The following is a 17,831-nucleotide window of genomic DNA, read 5'->3' as shown; positions in this document are numbered from 1 at the left end:
TGAAGTATCGAACAAGCGCATAGCTATTATTTTTTTCATATGGCCTATTTTGATATGGAAATTTACTTCCTAGAAATGATCCCATTACAGTTGACCTTAAATTAATATTATATGGGAAAGTGACTTATTTTGGCTTGTGGATCCTTGCCTGAGTACAAAATGTTTAATCTTTGTTATTTGTTTATTTGTTCGGAACAGCAAAGCATCTGACATTCGTTACCCCTGTGTAATTTGCAGCCCAACTGTTACCGTGCGGCAAAATATAGCTCTCTCAGTAGACGATATTTAGAAGGATCTCCGCGGGAATGTTCAGGTTTACAATCGCTTCATTGTTAGCAGGCCCCGTGTAGCCATGTTTTTAAGCGTGTCATTCCTGCTTTATGGGAGGAACAACTACTTTAATTTCTATTGTGTTAATTTTGAAACATTCTGCTAAAATGTTTACGCCAAGAAATTCCTTTTTTTTTCTTATTTCCTTTTTGATTAAAGGAATCAAGATGCGCAGGTTTGTTTTCAGTGGTTATGCGTTAAAATATAATGCATCAAGAATAAAGACAGTGATGACAAGGATAATAAATGTCTTCCTGATAACAACGACACCGTTCGCAGTGTGGATTAACTTTCAGAGATTTATGAACACTTGATTTGATAACAAGATAAAGTAGTTGGTGCGCTGCAAAATGGATAATTTGTATCTCAAATAGACGGGAGTTGCTTTAAATTGCATAGTGGAGCTGGTGCAGAATTTGAATGTAATTCTTTATTTACGATTTCCTTTACATTATTGGCGTGCAAATTAGTGGCGCTGCTGGTCTACTACAACTAAGTAACAACCATGGTGTTATTTTTGCCAAGAAAAAAATGCATTGCTCCTGCCACTAACGCCTAAATGTCAACCAAAACACAATGGCATCTGCTAATGGCAGTTGAATAATGTCTGCAACATGTTGGGAATCTTTAGACGATTGTGCCCCTCTAACTGGATTTAAAAAGGCTCTTCCATAAATGCATACACAGGTTAACAAATTCAGTTCAGCAATATATTATACTCATTACGTTGTTTAAAAGCTTTGCATTATATTTAGCAACCAGTCTGTTTATTTCTCCGTAATACGTATAGATTAAAGCTGGCTCTTCCAAAGTTGTTAAAATGTTTAATTAATTAAATGTTTATATTATTGTTGTGACAGAAAATTATATGAGCTAACTATATGTAGTGTTGATATTCGGTTTTCCGTCGAAATACTGCAGCTGTGAAACGCTGGTAGATTCCTTTCAAGGTCTTCGTCATCCTATTTATGGATTTTATTCAAAGGAAGACAACCCCAATGCTTCTCAATGTAATCTACTCAGTTTTCTCCATTCATTTCTGATGTTTGACTATAACCATGATTCGGATAATTCTAAATTCAAGTTAGAAAATGATCTGCCGATCTACCTAATCTATGCCAGGATCAAATGAACGAGGAAGACTCAACACTGAAGTGATGTTTTATTTTTTTGCATTTTTTTAAAGTAAACGTTTCCCTTTAATTTCAGAAACTGGGAAATTGTTTGTTTGGTATCGGGCGTCATTAAACTCATTATCATTCAATCTGTTTAACGATCATTCCAGTTGAATTGAAAAAGAGTATGATGGTAACGGGAAATAACAATGGGTGTAGGCCCATTAAATCTTCAGATGTTACGTGCGCCAGAAGAGGCCTGTACGTGTAAAATGACTAGGTTCCCAAATAAATATCGATTGGTCAATTATATCCATACACCTAAAAGTATTAACTGGAAATTATAAATGGCCGTACAATTTCAAACGCTGCCCAAAATATGAACGTTCGTAGAGATACATTGATGTCGGTATAAACAAAATGCTATCCTGTTCTATGCTATAGATCCAAAGGGACAAAGCGGTTTGAGACGAGTATCATTGATCTGATTGTAACGGTTACTCTAACAACAAAATTAGATCTAGAAATAGAAAACGAGGATAAATGCATTTCTGCTTCACATATAATTCTGATTATGTGGAACAATTCTTGACATGTTTTATCCATTTTCATGATTCGGCCGTATGTATCAGGCATGTATTTGGCCATGCGTTAGAGTATTTGAATATTTGGTTCAGTAACGACACGGGATGACAATGTCCGGTTGCACCTGCCAGTGAAACAACGCATGGGTTTTAGAATTTAGCCCTATTCTCTTCTGAACTGCTGCCATCCTATTCATCGATGCAAATTATCTTCTCAGTGGGAGAAATAACATCAGACAACGAATCTCTTTTCGGACAATGGCAACTTTAATAAGGGCTAAAGGGAGCAAATCGCTGCTGGCAATGCAGCGCCGAAGTAATGATTCTAACACCTCGCTGTTTATATTGTACAATTACTGTACTATAACTGAAAGCATTCAAAAGAGTCATTTGCTAATTTAGTACAATTCTGCTTAATTACTGCGGTTCAAAGCAGAATATGATTTGATTTTTCAATTGACGTTTTTAAAATAATGATGTAATTGTCTAATAAAGTCAAGGAAGTTCAGTGTACCTCTGTAGTGTGATGAGAAATCATACCGGAATGTGCTGTGTAATAGTATGTTTTGTTTACCCTAATAAGGAACCACAGGGCATTGCTAACTTTATGTACCTGGCACTATCCGTTAGTTTACAAAGAACCTGCATTTTGTTTAAAGTTCAGTAACTCTCTTTCCTGGGTTATTTGTTAAAGATAAAGAAAGCAGTTGTGTCTTCACTCTTAAAGTTTCCCTTCTTTACTCGTTTTTTTTCTCTGTATTATTTCAGTCTCTATTGTACTGATCTGAAGATCTGCCCGAAACCCAATAGATAAAAATCAACCGTTTGTTCACTTCGTGAAAATGATCCGAAATCGACAGCTAACCTAATGGGTTGAAAAGGATCTCTCATCATGGCAAACTATGCTGCCTCGATGTTGAATTCTGTTAATCGTGTAAAGCGGCTCATATTTCCAATTCTTGTGCTAATACGAAATCGAAGCTAAAAATACAGTTAGCAAAATCTATGTTATAATGCAGCTGTGAACGCATAAACAACAACACATTAGGACTCTGAATAGACAGACGTGCTGTGATCTCCCGATAAAGTAATGGCATTAACAGATAGTAGTCATCTTGTATTCCATCCATTCAACATGCCATACATATATATTGTTCCATATTTGCAACGTCGCATTCATGGTGGAATCTTTTAATATTTTAATGCATTATTTAAACGGTTAGAGTTACCAGCGAAGGAGTTGTTACCTAGTTGACCTTCCAATTAACAGTGATATTGCCAACCAATATTGTTTGGAGAGGTTTGCATTTCATTCTAAAGAATACTTAAATTAACCTTACCTCTTCCGTTAGACGAATGCCTGATATTGTTGCAAAATCCATCTGAATTGTATGTCATCCGAATTAGTTTCTTTTTCAGTGTACAACTGCAAATAGAGACTTCTGTATTTTTGCCTCTGAGCAAGTCTTCTCAGAATCTTTACTCTCAGTTGAACGTGGGGAAAGGGACAGCCACCATCCATGAGATGCGATTTAAAAGACCGTATAAATAACAGTTATAAAGTTCTTTTTATAGTGAAATGAGCATTGATACTAAAGGCTGCAGTTAGACAACCACTTTGATAAGAGGATAATTGATGCGACAGTAGCGTATAATTAGAGGATAATTTATGCTATATCCACTATTTTATTCGAAATGCGGTCATAATCATTACAAGACAATTGTGGGGAAATTCATTGTAGCAATTTTAGAATAATTAAGATAAATTTTGTGTATTTCTAAGTAGGCCCATAATTATCTCTACACACATCATCCAAAAATAAATATAACACTCTGTTACATATTTAATTATATTGATAATACAGTCAAGCCATTCATAATTTAAACCTAATTAATTTTGTAAGGCACGTCTGGATACTTTAAATCATGTATTAACTCAAATTTGCCAAACCGCCAACCACATTCATAATTTGCATATCTTTCAAGCTGGAGCGCATTTTCTGATTCCCGTGGATCGGGAGGAGTTAACTGAGAGTGCTGGGGTTTCCTCATCAGGAAGAAGTGGAGCGTTTTATGGCCACTGAGTTAACTATCTTCGTTCTCTCGCTAATTACATTAAAATTGTTATATGAAGTGCAAAATATCGATTAATTTATCGTAATGTTTCGCACGAACATAGACTTCTGCCTAGTTATTGCACGGATAATGTTTAAGTTGCCTTTGCCGTGTGGTTTTATTAAATATAAGACTAAAGAGTAAAAATTCAATCCTTTGACACTAGCAGTATTATCCTTCGGTATTATGGCCCAGTGCTATTGAAATAACAATGTGGTTTGAGGGCTGCGATTTCTTTGAATCTTTGCAAAGCGAAAGCAATTATTGGCGATGTTGCGAAAGGTTGTTTGGGCTATGCTTTAAGTTAGTCTGCTTAACCCACTGTTGACTGCATCTACTGAATGCAGTGGAAGTGGCAGAAGGATGACGAGGCAGAGAGATGACCAATCAGAAGCTGCTGCCCTTTGGAGACAAATCATTCGACTTGTGGCACATTACAGCATCTGCATCAAGTCTGAAAGCAGAGTCTTAACTTTAGCAGAATCTACTAAAACACTGCTTCAACTCCATCCGTCCTCCACTCAACTTGGAAGTCCAAAAACCTTCTACTTAAAAACAATAGGAGTTAACACGCCCGCACTTTCTCCTCGGGAGATTTACCTTCTTCATGAAAAAGAGAGATATTTCGCTTTTAAGAGTTTTTTTTTCGGTTGCATTTTTATAATGACCATGACTACGATGGCTGACGGTTTGGAAGCTCCGGACTCCAAATCTGCTTTCATGGAGTTTGGCCAGCAGTCCCAGCAAAGTTCTCCAGCCATGCCTCACAGTCACTACCCGGTGCATTGCCTGCACTCAGGACACTCACACCAGCACGACAGCTCGTACCCGGCCGTCAACACTTACAACAGACCCCTGCCTTATCCCTACGTGAGTCACTCTCATCACAGCCCTTACCTGCCGTCCTACCACAGCAACAACACTGGCAGCCAGACACGTTTAGACGAGGCAGGTGAGTCTTCTACCAGACCCAGAGTTATCCACTTTCGGGCTTCTGTCTTCTTGACTAAATCGTAAAACTTCTTGAGTCACAATATTATCTCCTCTTTCAGCAACCGATGTCTTTCTTGTTTCGACTATTGATACTTTCCTTCTGTGTTTGACTTCATTACTTCAATCTCTTCTGGTAGTCTCTCGTTTGAAACTTTAATTTGTCGTGTCGTGTGTCTTTTACGCTCTTTTGTTTGGGGATATTTTAATGGTGATGTTATTGCCAAAGCATAGCTCAAATATCTGTCCGTTTATTTCATGGAATACACATTTTGATCATCGGGTAACTGTAGATTGCTGCTACCTCTGTCAGTGGGAGTACAATGTATGTGCATTTACAATCAACTGATATTTTATTAATTGATACATCCTACTGTTAAATTACTTATTTCAAAGCCACTAGTTAAGTTTTTTTTCATTGTAATTTGCCGGGGGCGGAGGGGAGGGGGTTGTGGGGGTGGGGTGTGTTGAGGAACTAAAGATTACTTTAACCCGGTGGAATTGTTAGCGGGGTTGTTCGTGTCCTTAAACGCCCATAAAGGAATATGCATCCAGCGCCGAAGAAAAACTCCAGAGCAATGTACATTTAATTAGATCTAGGAATAAGCTGCGAACAGGGCCGTGGAACATGTCGGCATATGCTTGTTTTCCAGAGCAACAAAAGACAACAGTGATTGAAAACGGTGAGATCCGTTTCAATGGGAAAGGGAAAAAGATCCGCAAGCCTCGCACTATTTATTCAAGTCTGCAGCTGCAGGCGTTAAATCACCGTTTCCAACAGACTCAATATTTGGCACTGCCCGAGAGAGCCGAGCTGGCCGCTTCGCTGGGACTCACGCAGACGCAGGTACAGTACTCAAGAAAGAACATCAGATCTGACTTTTAGCACTGCCTGTGACCCTTTTATTTTTCAAGCTACGTTTAGATGCTATGAAGGTCCAACTTCACAGAACCCATTCACGAGTATTCACTAAGAGTGCAGGCAGTGTGTTACGACTGCACTGCATGAAATGGTTCGAAAAGTGCGGCACATAAACATTATCATACTCAGTTCTGATCACATTGTCCAAGTTGCAGCAAACGTCGCCCTTTCAGTTTCAGATAATTATCTTTCTGCATAGTTTCAGCTTACATTAAAACGATCGCACTAAAGAACAAAATGGTAACTGCAGCTTTAAGAGCACCACGTGGCTCTCGTCGTGTAGCGAATATCAGATTAATCACATCACAACAATTTGTATTTTTTTACCTTTTATCGGGATACTTTTGATGTAAGGCAATTAAATGTAACTTGATTTAAGCGACGTTCCCAACAGTGATTGCCTTTTGAAGTGCAACTCCCGCTTCATATGATGTTTGTTCAGGAAGAAATATTGGCTGTACTGTAAAAGCGGAGAGCTGCAAGAGACTTGTTGCCTGTGACTTTGGTGTTTTGAGCGCAGCCCATGCAAAGCCACAATGGAATAAGTCTGTTCACCACAAGTTGACCATATGTACAGTCCACATGCAATTGAATGACAGCACACACAATATTAAAATATTACTTTTCTTTCGTTCAAAAAGGCCAAAGCGTCCGGAGTACATTTAAATAGTTCTGAAGATAGTTTTGTTACATTTGGGGGAGTCAGAGATGAAAATAAGCTATATAATAAAGAATGTGGATGTTACTGTACGTTCTGGCAGGAGTCCGTTGCAGTTCCTTCTAGATCTGAAGTCGATTGAGTTCTCTTTGATATAGGGGTTAAGGAAGTGCCAACACTTAATAGCTCTACATATGCTTGGGATCATGCAATTTAATTTATGATTTTCCATTTGCTCAGAAATCAGCTTAAGCTATACGTTTAGCAAGGCAAGTTGGTAAAATTAATCCCTGGATAATCAATCTTGGGATTTTTTTTCTGGTAAAGACTTTTGGGTCAGATTTTTTTTAAATATAGGCTCCCTTGATTCATTTACAGCGACTGCCGGGACATCTTTCAAATGCTGGCACTAATATGACAGAGAATAGTGGGAGGCCAAAAAATATACAGAATTTTGAATTAATTAAGCATTACAGTGACTCTTGACAGGTGGGGATATTTTTCCTTCATTTCCGTGGTGGTATTGTTTTACTTTTAACAATTTCAAGAGTATTGTTCATTGGAAATTAATTAAATATTTCACGTCTCACGCAGTTTAAATGCGCCAATAATCAATTTTCTGGCTCATTTCATATTTTTAAAGTATCTGTTTAAAGATCGAACCAAGGTGATATGAACGTTGCAGAATCGTAAAGATACACGTGCACGCACTTTGCTAACTTGCCTGATTTGATTATAATTTGCAAAAACAAACTAATTTTCTTGGACGTCAGTCAGAATTTTACCGGATCTAACTAAATACTTTTCCAGTGGCTGTCACCTTTCAATATATTTAGCAATGCTCGTTGTAATAAACTTAAGATACACCAGATTTGAAAGCATTTGAAAGCAAAGTAGTTAGAATGATTTTTTTTAATTTATGGATGATTAAACGCACTCTGTATTTAGACATAAAGCTTACCAGTCAAGTTCATAATACATTTTTGATTACGCTTGTTTGTTTTGAGCCGCCTGTCAAACACAAACAATTTCTACGTCACTGTAGCTTCTTATGGGGAATGTCGGTGGTGATGTTGGGAGAATGGGGGATGGGAATTGTGGAGTGGGCAGAGATGAGACAAGAAACAATTATGATGTGAAAGAGCATTTATGATTATCCGTGGAGGGATGAACGGGAAAGGGATGAAATCTGCGTATTCAATAACATATATATCCACCAAGTGTCTGTAATTATGAAACAGCAAACATGTATGCTGCAAGTCGGAACCGTAGACATGCAGTCACTCTAAGCAACATTGTTGGAGTGTTATAAAAGTCCGCCATTGTTTACCCTTCCAGAATGGAACCACAGTGTGTTTAAAATCCGTTTAAAATATATTAATTCTACAGTAAAATATTGCAATTATATATTATTGATTAAACCGGTAATCATGACCATAATTCATTTCTACATGTCGGAATCAGGCGGCCTTTGAGTTGAAAGCATAAACATTTCTTTTCAGGCCTTCTAAAATCCCACTGCTTATGTTGAATTTGAACTTCATTGAAATGCTAGGCGGACTGAGCTTTATCTTTTCACTAATTGGTGCGAAAGAATGTGGCGCATATATGAGCTCAATATATGGCCTTAACATGTTTAAATAAGCCAATAAGATTGAGCAGTTTTGACGAATGTGTTCCATACGATGTTGCCTGAGATTCAGGATGTTACTTTCAGTATTGGGAGATAGGCAAATGAATCCACACACGTGGAAACAATACCTGTAAGAGATTATTAAAATGATTGCATGATGTTCACTTCTCAATTTATAAGTTATTGTCTTATCACAAAACAAATTCTTCTCTTTGCTATCGGTGAAAAACATGAAACATTTTATATGCCATTTAATTGCCATAGAGTGACGCAATATTCCGCTCACTGGGATAATTAAACAACGAATCAAAGCTGAAACCGCCAGAAAAACGTTATGCGGAATTATTTGTAAAAAAAAACGACCATTTGCTTTTATGCAGTTATTTGTCTTTTTCAGTCTTGCTCACAATATCGTTTCTGATTATATTTCTATACTATATTAAAATTTCAATATCAGTGCCATAACTAACTGTAAACAAAGATACTGAACATTGTTTAAAGGCCATGCATTTACATTTTTTTCAAAAAACATTATTTATTGTAGGTGAAAATCTGGTTCCAGAATAAACGCTCAAAGTTTAAGAAACTGATGAAGCAGGGCGGAAATCCCCTTGAGAATGATTCTGCGTCCGGGTCGGCTGGTCTTTCCCCACGTTCCCCAGCCATCCCGCCAGTGTGGGACATCTCAGCTTCGGCCAAAGCTGTCAATATGACCTCTAACAGTTATATGGCTGGCTATTCCCCCTGGTACTCCACGAGCCACCAAGACACCATGCAAAGACAGATGATGTAACATCCCGAAGCCAAAATCTCTCAATGGAGTGAACTCACTGGGGTGAAAGGGAACCCATCGTTAGATAATGCCCAGATACCCAGGCGCCATGTTGAATGGAAGATTTAGCAACGATTACAGTTGCTAAAAGCCACGTTAAATCGGACTGGCAATGGGCAAAAAGGAGGAATGGTCGGTAACTGTAGACATTGCAAAAAGGCCGCCACTGTCTCCAGACAGTCCATGAGATCCAACGATCACAAAATACGAATGCAATATGGAAGATTTTATGCTGATTTTAAAACGGCGTAGGTTGGTGATGCTAAGACGCACTGGAAGCAGATAAAAAGACACGTTGTATGTATATATTGTTTAATTTTAGTTGTACATAGTTTATATGGTTTATGTTTCTTTCATATTGAGTAATAAATCATAAAAAGTCAAAGTGTCTTGTGGTTAACTTTGTTTAAAAGTGCATGTAAGGAATTGTACTTCAAGGATGCATTGGCCATTGGTAATAATTCCCGCTTAGTAAAACCTATACTGTGTTGAAAGGGAAAACTTGATGTTTGGTTTCAAATTGCATTCAAAAAATTGCGCTCGTTTTTTTGAGGGAAAGTGCAGGGTGAAAATATCAGAACACCATGCATAGATATACTATGTTAACATCAGAAGATCTATCGATAACAAGTTATAAGCACACTTAACGCTTCGACCTTTAGTCAACATATTCGAGTCTAAAGCAACATCAGGAAATCCACTGTAAATTATTTTGCAACAATGACAACAGTGGTGGAATATAAACCGCTATACTGTTTGAAGTCACACGAACGCACTCTTTGTAGACATTCAAGTCGTCGTTACGATAAAATGTAATTCACGAGTGAATATTTTAACTGAAGTAGAAACAACCAAATGATGAAAAAAAATGGGTCATTCAGTCCTCAGAAGCTGTGTAACCATGGATCCATAAACATCAAATTGAAAGCCGTTGAAACTTGGCCATTGATCTCAATTGACAGAGAAAAGACTTGCCCAAGACTCCACAATGACAATAACTCGCAGTATGTACAAAACCATCATTACTTACCGATATATAGTTGTTTGGTTCTTGTGAGCATCCAAGGAAGTAAATTACAGAGCTCTATTATCAGCCACGGTTCTGATCTCATCTAATGGACCCGCCACTCCACTGGCAATATTGACTGCTTTTCACGAACTGAGAAAATCTAATGTAAAAATCCAACACGATCAATACTAAACAAAAATCTCCAGCTGCAGCTCCGTCCAATTTAAAGCTGATACTTGGTACAATTTACGGTATTATTCGCGAGAAAGGTTTAGACCATCATAAAAGCGACTATAATTAGGGTAATTTTTGATGTAGCCCGCTGATTACAGCGTTTTTACAGTCAAAGGTAATTACATGTAATTTTCTTCCACTTTTAATACTAAAGAGCTATCGTTATTTAAATTCAGGAAGAAGAAGAATGAAACAAAAGAGAAAGAATAGAACGTTGTGTTATTCATAAACCATTTAAAGGGGCTTTTTAATCCAATCCAGTAGACCTAGCAAAAAGAAACAGACATCTGCAAAAGAAAATGAACTTCAAACGGTGGTTCGGGAGAAACAGTTTGCATGTAATTCCTAGAAAACATGCACAATGCTACACTCGTATAATTCGATTAAAACATATGCCTGATTTTAACGATCTTAACACATATTTTAATTACACAACTATTTAAAGAGTAAATAAAATTTGTGGAATAATTCAGACAGAATTCGATTGATGGGGGGGGGTGAAAAAAGTACTAAAATAAGCAAGATTATTCAAGAATACTACTGGAGCGAATTAAGTACAAAACAGATTTGATATAATTCTGAGCAAATTTTGTATTAAGGTCACGGTTTAAAGACATTACATTTTCCAGTTTATCAGGCACATGCTTTATTGGGTAAGTGCATCGAATTTGACTGGGTATGAGTTTGGTTTTGCTCGTAAGCAGCTATTTGACATTTTAACGCATCTGGAGAAAGGCATATCCACCTGTGCGTTTACAGAACAAGCATGATTTTTACTTTTCAGCTTCACATCCAAGACTTCTGGTGGTATTTCCATTTGGACCCCACAGTCATGTTGCTGAACATATGGAATGAATGGCCATCAGTTCCTCATACGTGTTGTTTATCTGTCGCTGTGTTAGCGGCATAAATATGGTTCTTCTAAGAGATGCCACGCCCCCTATATTCGCCATTGTCTCTTATCAAATATTATCCCGTAGGCAAATATTCTATGCCTTTAGAAATGACGCAGGAAAGGTTTTGAACATCTTAATATGACAGGTGTGCGATCAAAATGAAATCATTAATCTAATGAAACTTCCAGCGAGAAATAGATGTGCCATAGGTTATATCCTAATCCAAGTTCTCTCTATATATACATCTGAGATCCATCTCTACATTGTCAATAAATTGTGTATTTATGTAAATGTAAAGGATTCTAATACAATAAATGTAAAACAATACCGTGAAAAGTTATGCAACATATTTTTATCAGGAAGATCGGCCAACGACATTTGTGAATATTATTGTGCCTTTGGCTATAATTGTTTCCAAATTAAAATTAATGTTTGGTCTTCATTTTAAAAATTAAGTAAAGCAATTTGGTATCCCTTTCATACTTCGGATTTTCGATTACATGTTTTAAGCATAAAGTGAAATCTGCACGTAAGATCAGACACCCTCTGCCTTTCAAGCCTGTGTCGATGGCATGTATTGTTATAACAGTCACGTTAGTGCGAGTTCAGCGCCTGTTTTACGAGGCAGTGAAGAGGAAGCATGTGGGGGACATTTTACTCTCTGCGTTGGTGCAGATGCTTCGGTTCCTCGAACCCAAGGAAGGAAGAAGTGCTTATGTTACGTGTATTTGTCCCTCTCCACTGCTCAGTTCCCAAAGTGAATGCGCCCGATACAGAATTAAAAGACAACACGCAGAGAACTTCTGGATCCGAGTGTAAACTGTACTTCTTGGGAACTGTGAGAATCACATACTTTTTCCCAACGTATGTTCCCCTCATCCCTCGGAGGTATTTGGAAATGAATGATGCAATGAAAATCACAAAGTGCAAACAGGCAATGGGAGCTGCTTGTTTTTGTTGATATTTGAAGGGATGTAGGGAGCCAGCCCATGAGCGTTCACATCCCATTTCCTCTAGTTTGTCTGCTTCTATATAAAAAAAAACGCACCCAAGAATTTCGAGTTAATTTTACCATTTTTTTCCGGGCTGAAGTTGCATTTCCGCTTGACCCTCGAACCGCCCACTGATGTGGAGCGGTGGAAATGGCAGGCGAAGCAAATATGCAACAGCGCCTGACATCCCGCATGTGGACTGGGCAAAGATGATAACTTGCAGCCTTGAAGAGTAAAATATGAAATCTATTCCCCCTCCCCCTTTCGCTCGCTCTCTCTTTCACAGACACAAATAAAATCCCACTAAAATATCCCATAGCCTTCTCTGAAAGCGAACACGCCACATAACTTAAGCCGAACGGGCCAGCGAGGTGAGCTGCCTCGGGAGAAGTTAGTCGAAACGCAAAGCATGGTTTAATCCTCCAGTTCGTCTCCTCAGAAGCAAGATTTTACTACCAACATAACCAACGCCTGATTGTTGTCCTGCCACCATAACCACAACACTGTTCTATTAAAAAAATTAATTATACCTGGAAAAGTTAGGAAAGAATTAGCACGCCATGTGCGTAGTTGAAAAAATCCTATGGTAATAACAGTAATATTACATCAAAATAAATATATTAAATACAATTTTCTCGAGATCTTAAGTAGTTAACAAGATCCCTAGTCAGAGTTGTACAGAATACTCTGTTCACCTACATTGCCAAGTTTTGTAATATCTCATTCCTGTTGTCAGCTGCTTGTGTCATTTTCGTACTGCTTGAAAATTATACGAGTATTACACAATTAGGCAGGCATATAGATAGATAGATAGATAGATAGATAGATAGATAGATAGATAGATAGATAGATAGATAGATAGATAGATAGATAGATAGATAGATAGATAGATAGATAGATAGATAGATAGATAGATAGATAGATAGATAGATAGATACACAGGCAGACAGACTTGGGCACTCAATGATTGTCTTCTCTAGGTTTCCTTGGAGTAACATATTCAATGCAAGTTGCCGCAACATAACAGAACATATAATTCAATAAACATTCTGCATTGAATTCATCCCTTGCAAGGTCATTCAACCTACTCCATCCGTCCATTTGACCACGTTTAGTCCTGTTGTCCGGAGGAAATACACATCCACAAGTGATCAACGTCAAGCAGGAAGTCCGAATCATTCACAAAACCGCAAATACTTTCCCCTGTCCTCAGGCATAAACTCGCCTACCTTCGTCGAGAGAACATGTCATGAAATTTCTTTTAATGTATAACTATACGTAACTATACATACAGAGCGAGTTTCACACCTGCCAGGCATGTCTGTTCCAAGTACACATCCTTCCAACCTTCCATCAAAGAACATTGTGAACCAAATCTTTGTACTGTATAACCGGGCAGAAGCTTTAGCTGCACCGGTTGAGTGAGCATACCCAGGTGTGAAATTGTTTGCACACCCCGCTACTTCTTATATTGCCAGCAAAATTAGCTGTTATTACTGTCAGTATTTTGGGGATGGCTAGGTTGATAAAACTGCTGTAATCAAGAAGAGGCGCATCTTTGCAAATTATAGGCAATTGTGAATGTCTAGATTATGATAATAACGTCTTAATCGAGACTGGGGGATAATTACTACAAGTTATTACTGCACTGCAAATGTCCAGTCCGGCTATTTTCTCCGTTATTTGCACAGAACAGATGGCTGCTGAGTGGAAAACGCACAATGTTAATCGAACATGTTCTCAGCGGGCGAAATTGCAGTTGAAAAGCAGAGAGAAACAAATGTGAATGAAAAGGACAAATGCAAACCGCAGTTCACGAGAGAACGTGTGCGTTAACCGTGTCGGACAGTGCCAGTGTCACTAATCAAAGCGTCCCTTTAAGCAAAATAAAGTTTCAATGAATGATATTTGCAAAACCATAACAAAATGCATCGGTTTGTTGATGTTGTTCACATGCGAGACGTTTGAAATATAAGCAGTTAATTCCCTGATTCGATGGACAAATTGGTAAAGATAACTTTTTTTAATATATTTTAAATTCCAAACGACACATCCTGCAGTCTTTCCACACGTCGGGGTCGCTGACCGCTTAAGTCGTCGGCCTGGTTAGATCGGTTCTGAAAGCTAATGTTTGTGCGCGGCGTCTTTCACGTGTCTTGAAGAAAGATGGGACGCCGTTTGTCACAATATAATAATTCTCAATATCGAACCCTTGTCTGATGAACGGTGAACATTGGAACACGTTGTTGTTTAGGAACTGGCTTAGTGTCAAGATGTTTCGAAAGTTGGGGATTTGCTTCTAGTTTTATCTCCCGTCTTGACTTCCACACAGAATTTATCTCCTATTCGTAAGTACGACGATTTAGTGAAGTTATAGTACATTTATCCAGGATGCCGCCCAGGAAAAAAAATCCCAACGTCTATGATACATTCCTCAGCATTTTCAGAAACGTTGCCACCTAAATAATTCATACTTTTAAATATGTATCTTGAAACAAACCTTTTTAGTCACCAGCAAATTAAAAAAATCACAAGCATCAACACGCAACTAAGGGAGAAATCACCAAAGAATGTAAATGAAAACAGAAATAAAATGAGAACATGAAAAGCAGCAAAAACACCATCGAGGCATTTTGCTTCCATTCATAATCCGATGGTTCTTTGCACCTTATGTGAAGATTTTAATAAATTAATCCCCCCCCCACACACACACCACTTCCCTGCCAAGTCCTTTATGCTGTTACTCCCTATTAAGAGCTATCTGAATGCCTGCAGAGAAATTTATTTGTTTCAAATGCGAACACATGTTCAACTATTATTGAAGTTAAAATGCACAGATGATTATAGGGTACGAGTTGAAGAGAAGCTTGGTTTCTAAACGGTTGGAGATGAGGCTTTAACGTTTCCATGAATTTCTGTCCATCCCTGCGGAGTCTGCTTGAAAAAGACCCACACTAAAGCACGCGCCCCACCCCCTTCGCACCCCGTAAACAATTAAGATACTAAACGACGTAGTGTGGATTGTGGTTGCACGATGCACGATGAAAGTAATTAGACGGAGCTGTATTTCCTGCTGTAAAATGTGTAAAATGCCGTAACTCTTAGATACTTAAATCTTACAGTCGCATTCACAAGCATTAAACACTGCCGTTGCATGCCGTATCAAATTACAGCAAGCCAAGTTTGTCGTTGGACATGCAGTTTAACAATTAAAAGGGGTTGTGATTTGACAGCTTTTAATGCTTCGATTGCTGGACGGATAGAATAACGTCAACAAACTGCATGTTACTCATTTTCCCTCGTCTACAATGTAGTAGTAAAATACAAGTTAATTCGATCCCAAATCCCAGTAATTGTAGAAAGGCGCAAAAACCAGGGTTAATAATCTCGGACTAAAGACGCCAACGTCTGTACACTCATGTTTCTCCATCGCATATTTCCATTTTGTTTGCCTAGATACGTTACCATTTGAAAAATGCATCGATGGAAAGTGAAAGCTCCCTGAAGCCATACCGTGTTTACCCACTCTAATTAAAAAGAACAAAAAATGATCTGTTTTTGCTGGAGGTGAATCCTTGCAGGGAGACATCAGCCCACTTTAAAAAAAAGGACTCGAATACATAAGTAGTTCTAAACCGCTAATAAGTGAGAAACATTTTTGTACATTGTACGTTTATTTGCGCAGCATGTGCTGTCCTGTGAGTTCTTGACGAAATGTAGCAATCGTGGTCATTTATTCTTGCCTTTGTCAGCGTTTCTCTCGCATGTACAGGTGCCTCGCTTGAGTATCTGTGGACGTGTCTACAATAGATATGTCTTCACATTGCTTGCATGTGTATATGCGTGTGTGCTTCTCTTTGTATGTGCGCCTATATGCACACATAGGACTGTATGTAGTTAAGGTTCCGCGCCCGAAAATAGTTACATTTATTATTTTTAGATCCTCTTTCTAAAGAATCAAACGTGTGTTGGTTGAGTCGGGCTGTGGCTGGGAGCAGCACTGTTCTGGAGCCGGCCTGCACCCACAGGAATGCGGCTCTCTGTGATCTTAACTGCCGCCCTCTCGGCTCCTCTCTGCCACTCAAAGCTGCTAATTGTGGGCAACACAAAGAGAAAGAAAGTCTGCGGGAAGTCTGTGAGCCAGTCTCCGGGAGAGCTCAGCTACCAGAGAAAAATGAACACAACCCAGTTCCAGCGGCAAGAGCCCGTCCCACCTAAACTACTTCATTGCCTTAAGGCACGAAGGACGCTTTTCAATCTTATCCTTCATCGCTTCACATAATAGCAGATATCCATGTTTGCAAACCGATTTTGACATCTTCTATTTAATATAGTGTTCACTGATAAATTGATGTGCTTGAACAATTTAATTAAAACATATGTGCTTAGTGATAATATAAATTCGGCTAGATTCTTATGATTGTGTTACTTCCATTTCTGCGATAAAAAACAATTCCCATAAATGTAAATTCAGGCGGGTCTAATACCATTGATTCCTACTATTTCCTTGTGAAATGCATTTATATATCTACTAATAGGTGGAGATCTCATTGTAGGTACTGATATTTCCCATCCACCTCCTCAGGCGAGGTTAGGGCTGTTAATAATGTTATGTTTACACTATTTATTTTTTCCTAATTTATTTTATTTACTCATTTATTATTTACTCTTCGCATGCTCGATTGAGGATGCACAATATTTCTCTCAAAAATATAATTGTACCTTCTCTAATCGCTCAATATTATAAAGGTCTCACTTAGTTCGCCCCACCACCAACCAATCCCCAGCTCTCCGCCAAGACAGAGCAGTCATGGGTAAATTGCAAAACCAATACAGTATTTACATCTTTACGGAATCCTAACAACAAGTCTTTGCTCTACTCTGTTACTAACAGCAAGTCGTCAGCGCTTCCCTTGCGCAACACATCTGTTCGGACCTCATTGTTAAGTATAGGCCCGGTAAATAACAAAATGTAAGCGACCATCAATTTTATGACATAAAGTTCCATTGCATCTGTGAGTTGACTCAGTTTATCGTCGTTCCCTTGTCATCATTGTACCGATTTGATCTGCTGGTGGGTCGTCACATAAAATGGAATTAACTCACATTACACAACCAGCTAATAACTGCGCGGTTTCTTTAGATGATTACACGAACTAAGAACAAAACCCGCATTCAGTTAACTTCAAAATCCATATTAAATTAATTGATTTAAAGAACACCAGCATTGGAAACGAAAGCTTGGATATTTTAACGCGGGTGATCATATCTCCAACAAGCATACTGCCAATAATTCTTCATAGGAATCGTTAAAAAGTCACGCCAGCTCAACCTTATGGGAGTTTAAGATCAATTTACTGCAGATATTGGTTCTAGAGATAAGTTATTAATTACTCTCAAAACACGTCACATTCGGTACAATTGTGTGAACTTGCTGAATCGGATTAAGAACGTAAAGCATAATATTTGCGATTATAGGAGGACGATGAACCAGCAACAACTTAATCTTTGACGTTTTGCT

The 17,831-nt window shown here is 38.3% G+C and overlaps 1 protein-coding gene across 2 annotated transcripts; it reads left to right on the top strand.

The window, feature by feature from the left end:
* The first annotated feature begins 4,807 nt into the window (after positions 1 to 4,807).
* Positions 4,808 to 9,140, top strand: dlx6a (distal-less homeobox 6a). Of its 2 annotated transcripts, XM_052016499.1 has the most exons (3): positions 4,808 to 5,096; positions 5,788 to 5,981; positions 8,892 to 9,140. In XM_052016499.1, exons 1-3 carry the CDS (start codon positions 4,808 to 4,810, stop codon positions 9,138 to 9,140), a joined length of 732 nt encoding a protein of 243 aa, XP_051872459.1. The 2 variants fall into 2 exon arrangements, with proteins under 2 accessions (XP_051872459.1, XP_051872460.1); XM_052016500.1 differs by lacking the exon at positions 5,788 to 5,981 and having other exon boundaries at positions 8,892 to 8,914.
* The last annotated feature ends 8,691 nt before the right edge of the window (positions 9,141 to 17,831 follow it).

This window comes from Pristis pectinata, chromosome 5, assembly GCF_009764475.1.
Source record: "Pristis pectinata isolate sPriPec2 chromosome 5, sPriPec2.1.pri, whole genome shotgun sequence".
In the NCBI taxonomy this organism is placed as follows: domain Eukaryota; kingdom Metazoa; phylum Chordata; class Chondrichthyes; order Rhinopristiformes; family Pristidae; genus Pristis; species Pristis pectinata.
Note: the sequence above shows the minus strand (reverse complement) of the source record. Positions and strands in the feature narration are given on the sequence as shown.

What these genes read in the sequence shown, in the direction of transcription:
- dlx6a (XM_052016499.1), top strand. Translation starts at nt 4,808, where the DNA reads ATGACCATGACTACGATGGCTGACGGTTTGGAAGCTCCGGACTCCAAA. An exon ending in GACACGTTTAGACGAGGCAG is followed by an intron (nt 5,097 to 5,787) that starts GTGAGTCTTCTA and finishes CTTGTTTTCCAG; the next exon opens with AGCAACAAAAGACAACAGTG. An exon ending in TGGGACTCACGCAGACGCAG is followed by an intron (nt 5,982 to 8,891) that starts GTACAGTACTCA and finishes TATTTATTGTAG; the next exon opens with GTGAAAATCTGGTTCCAGAA.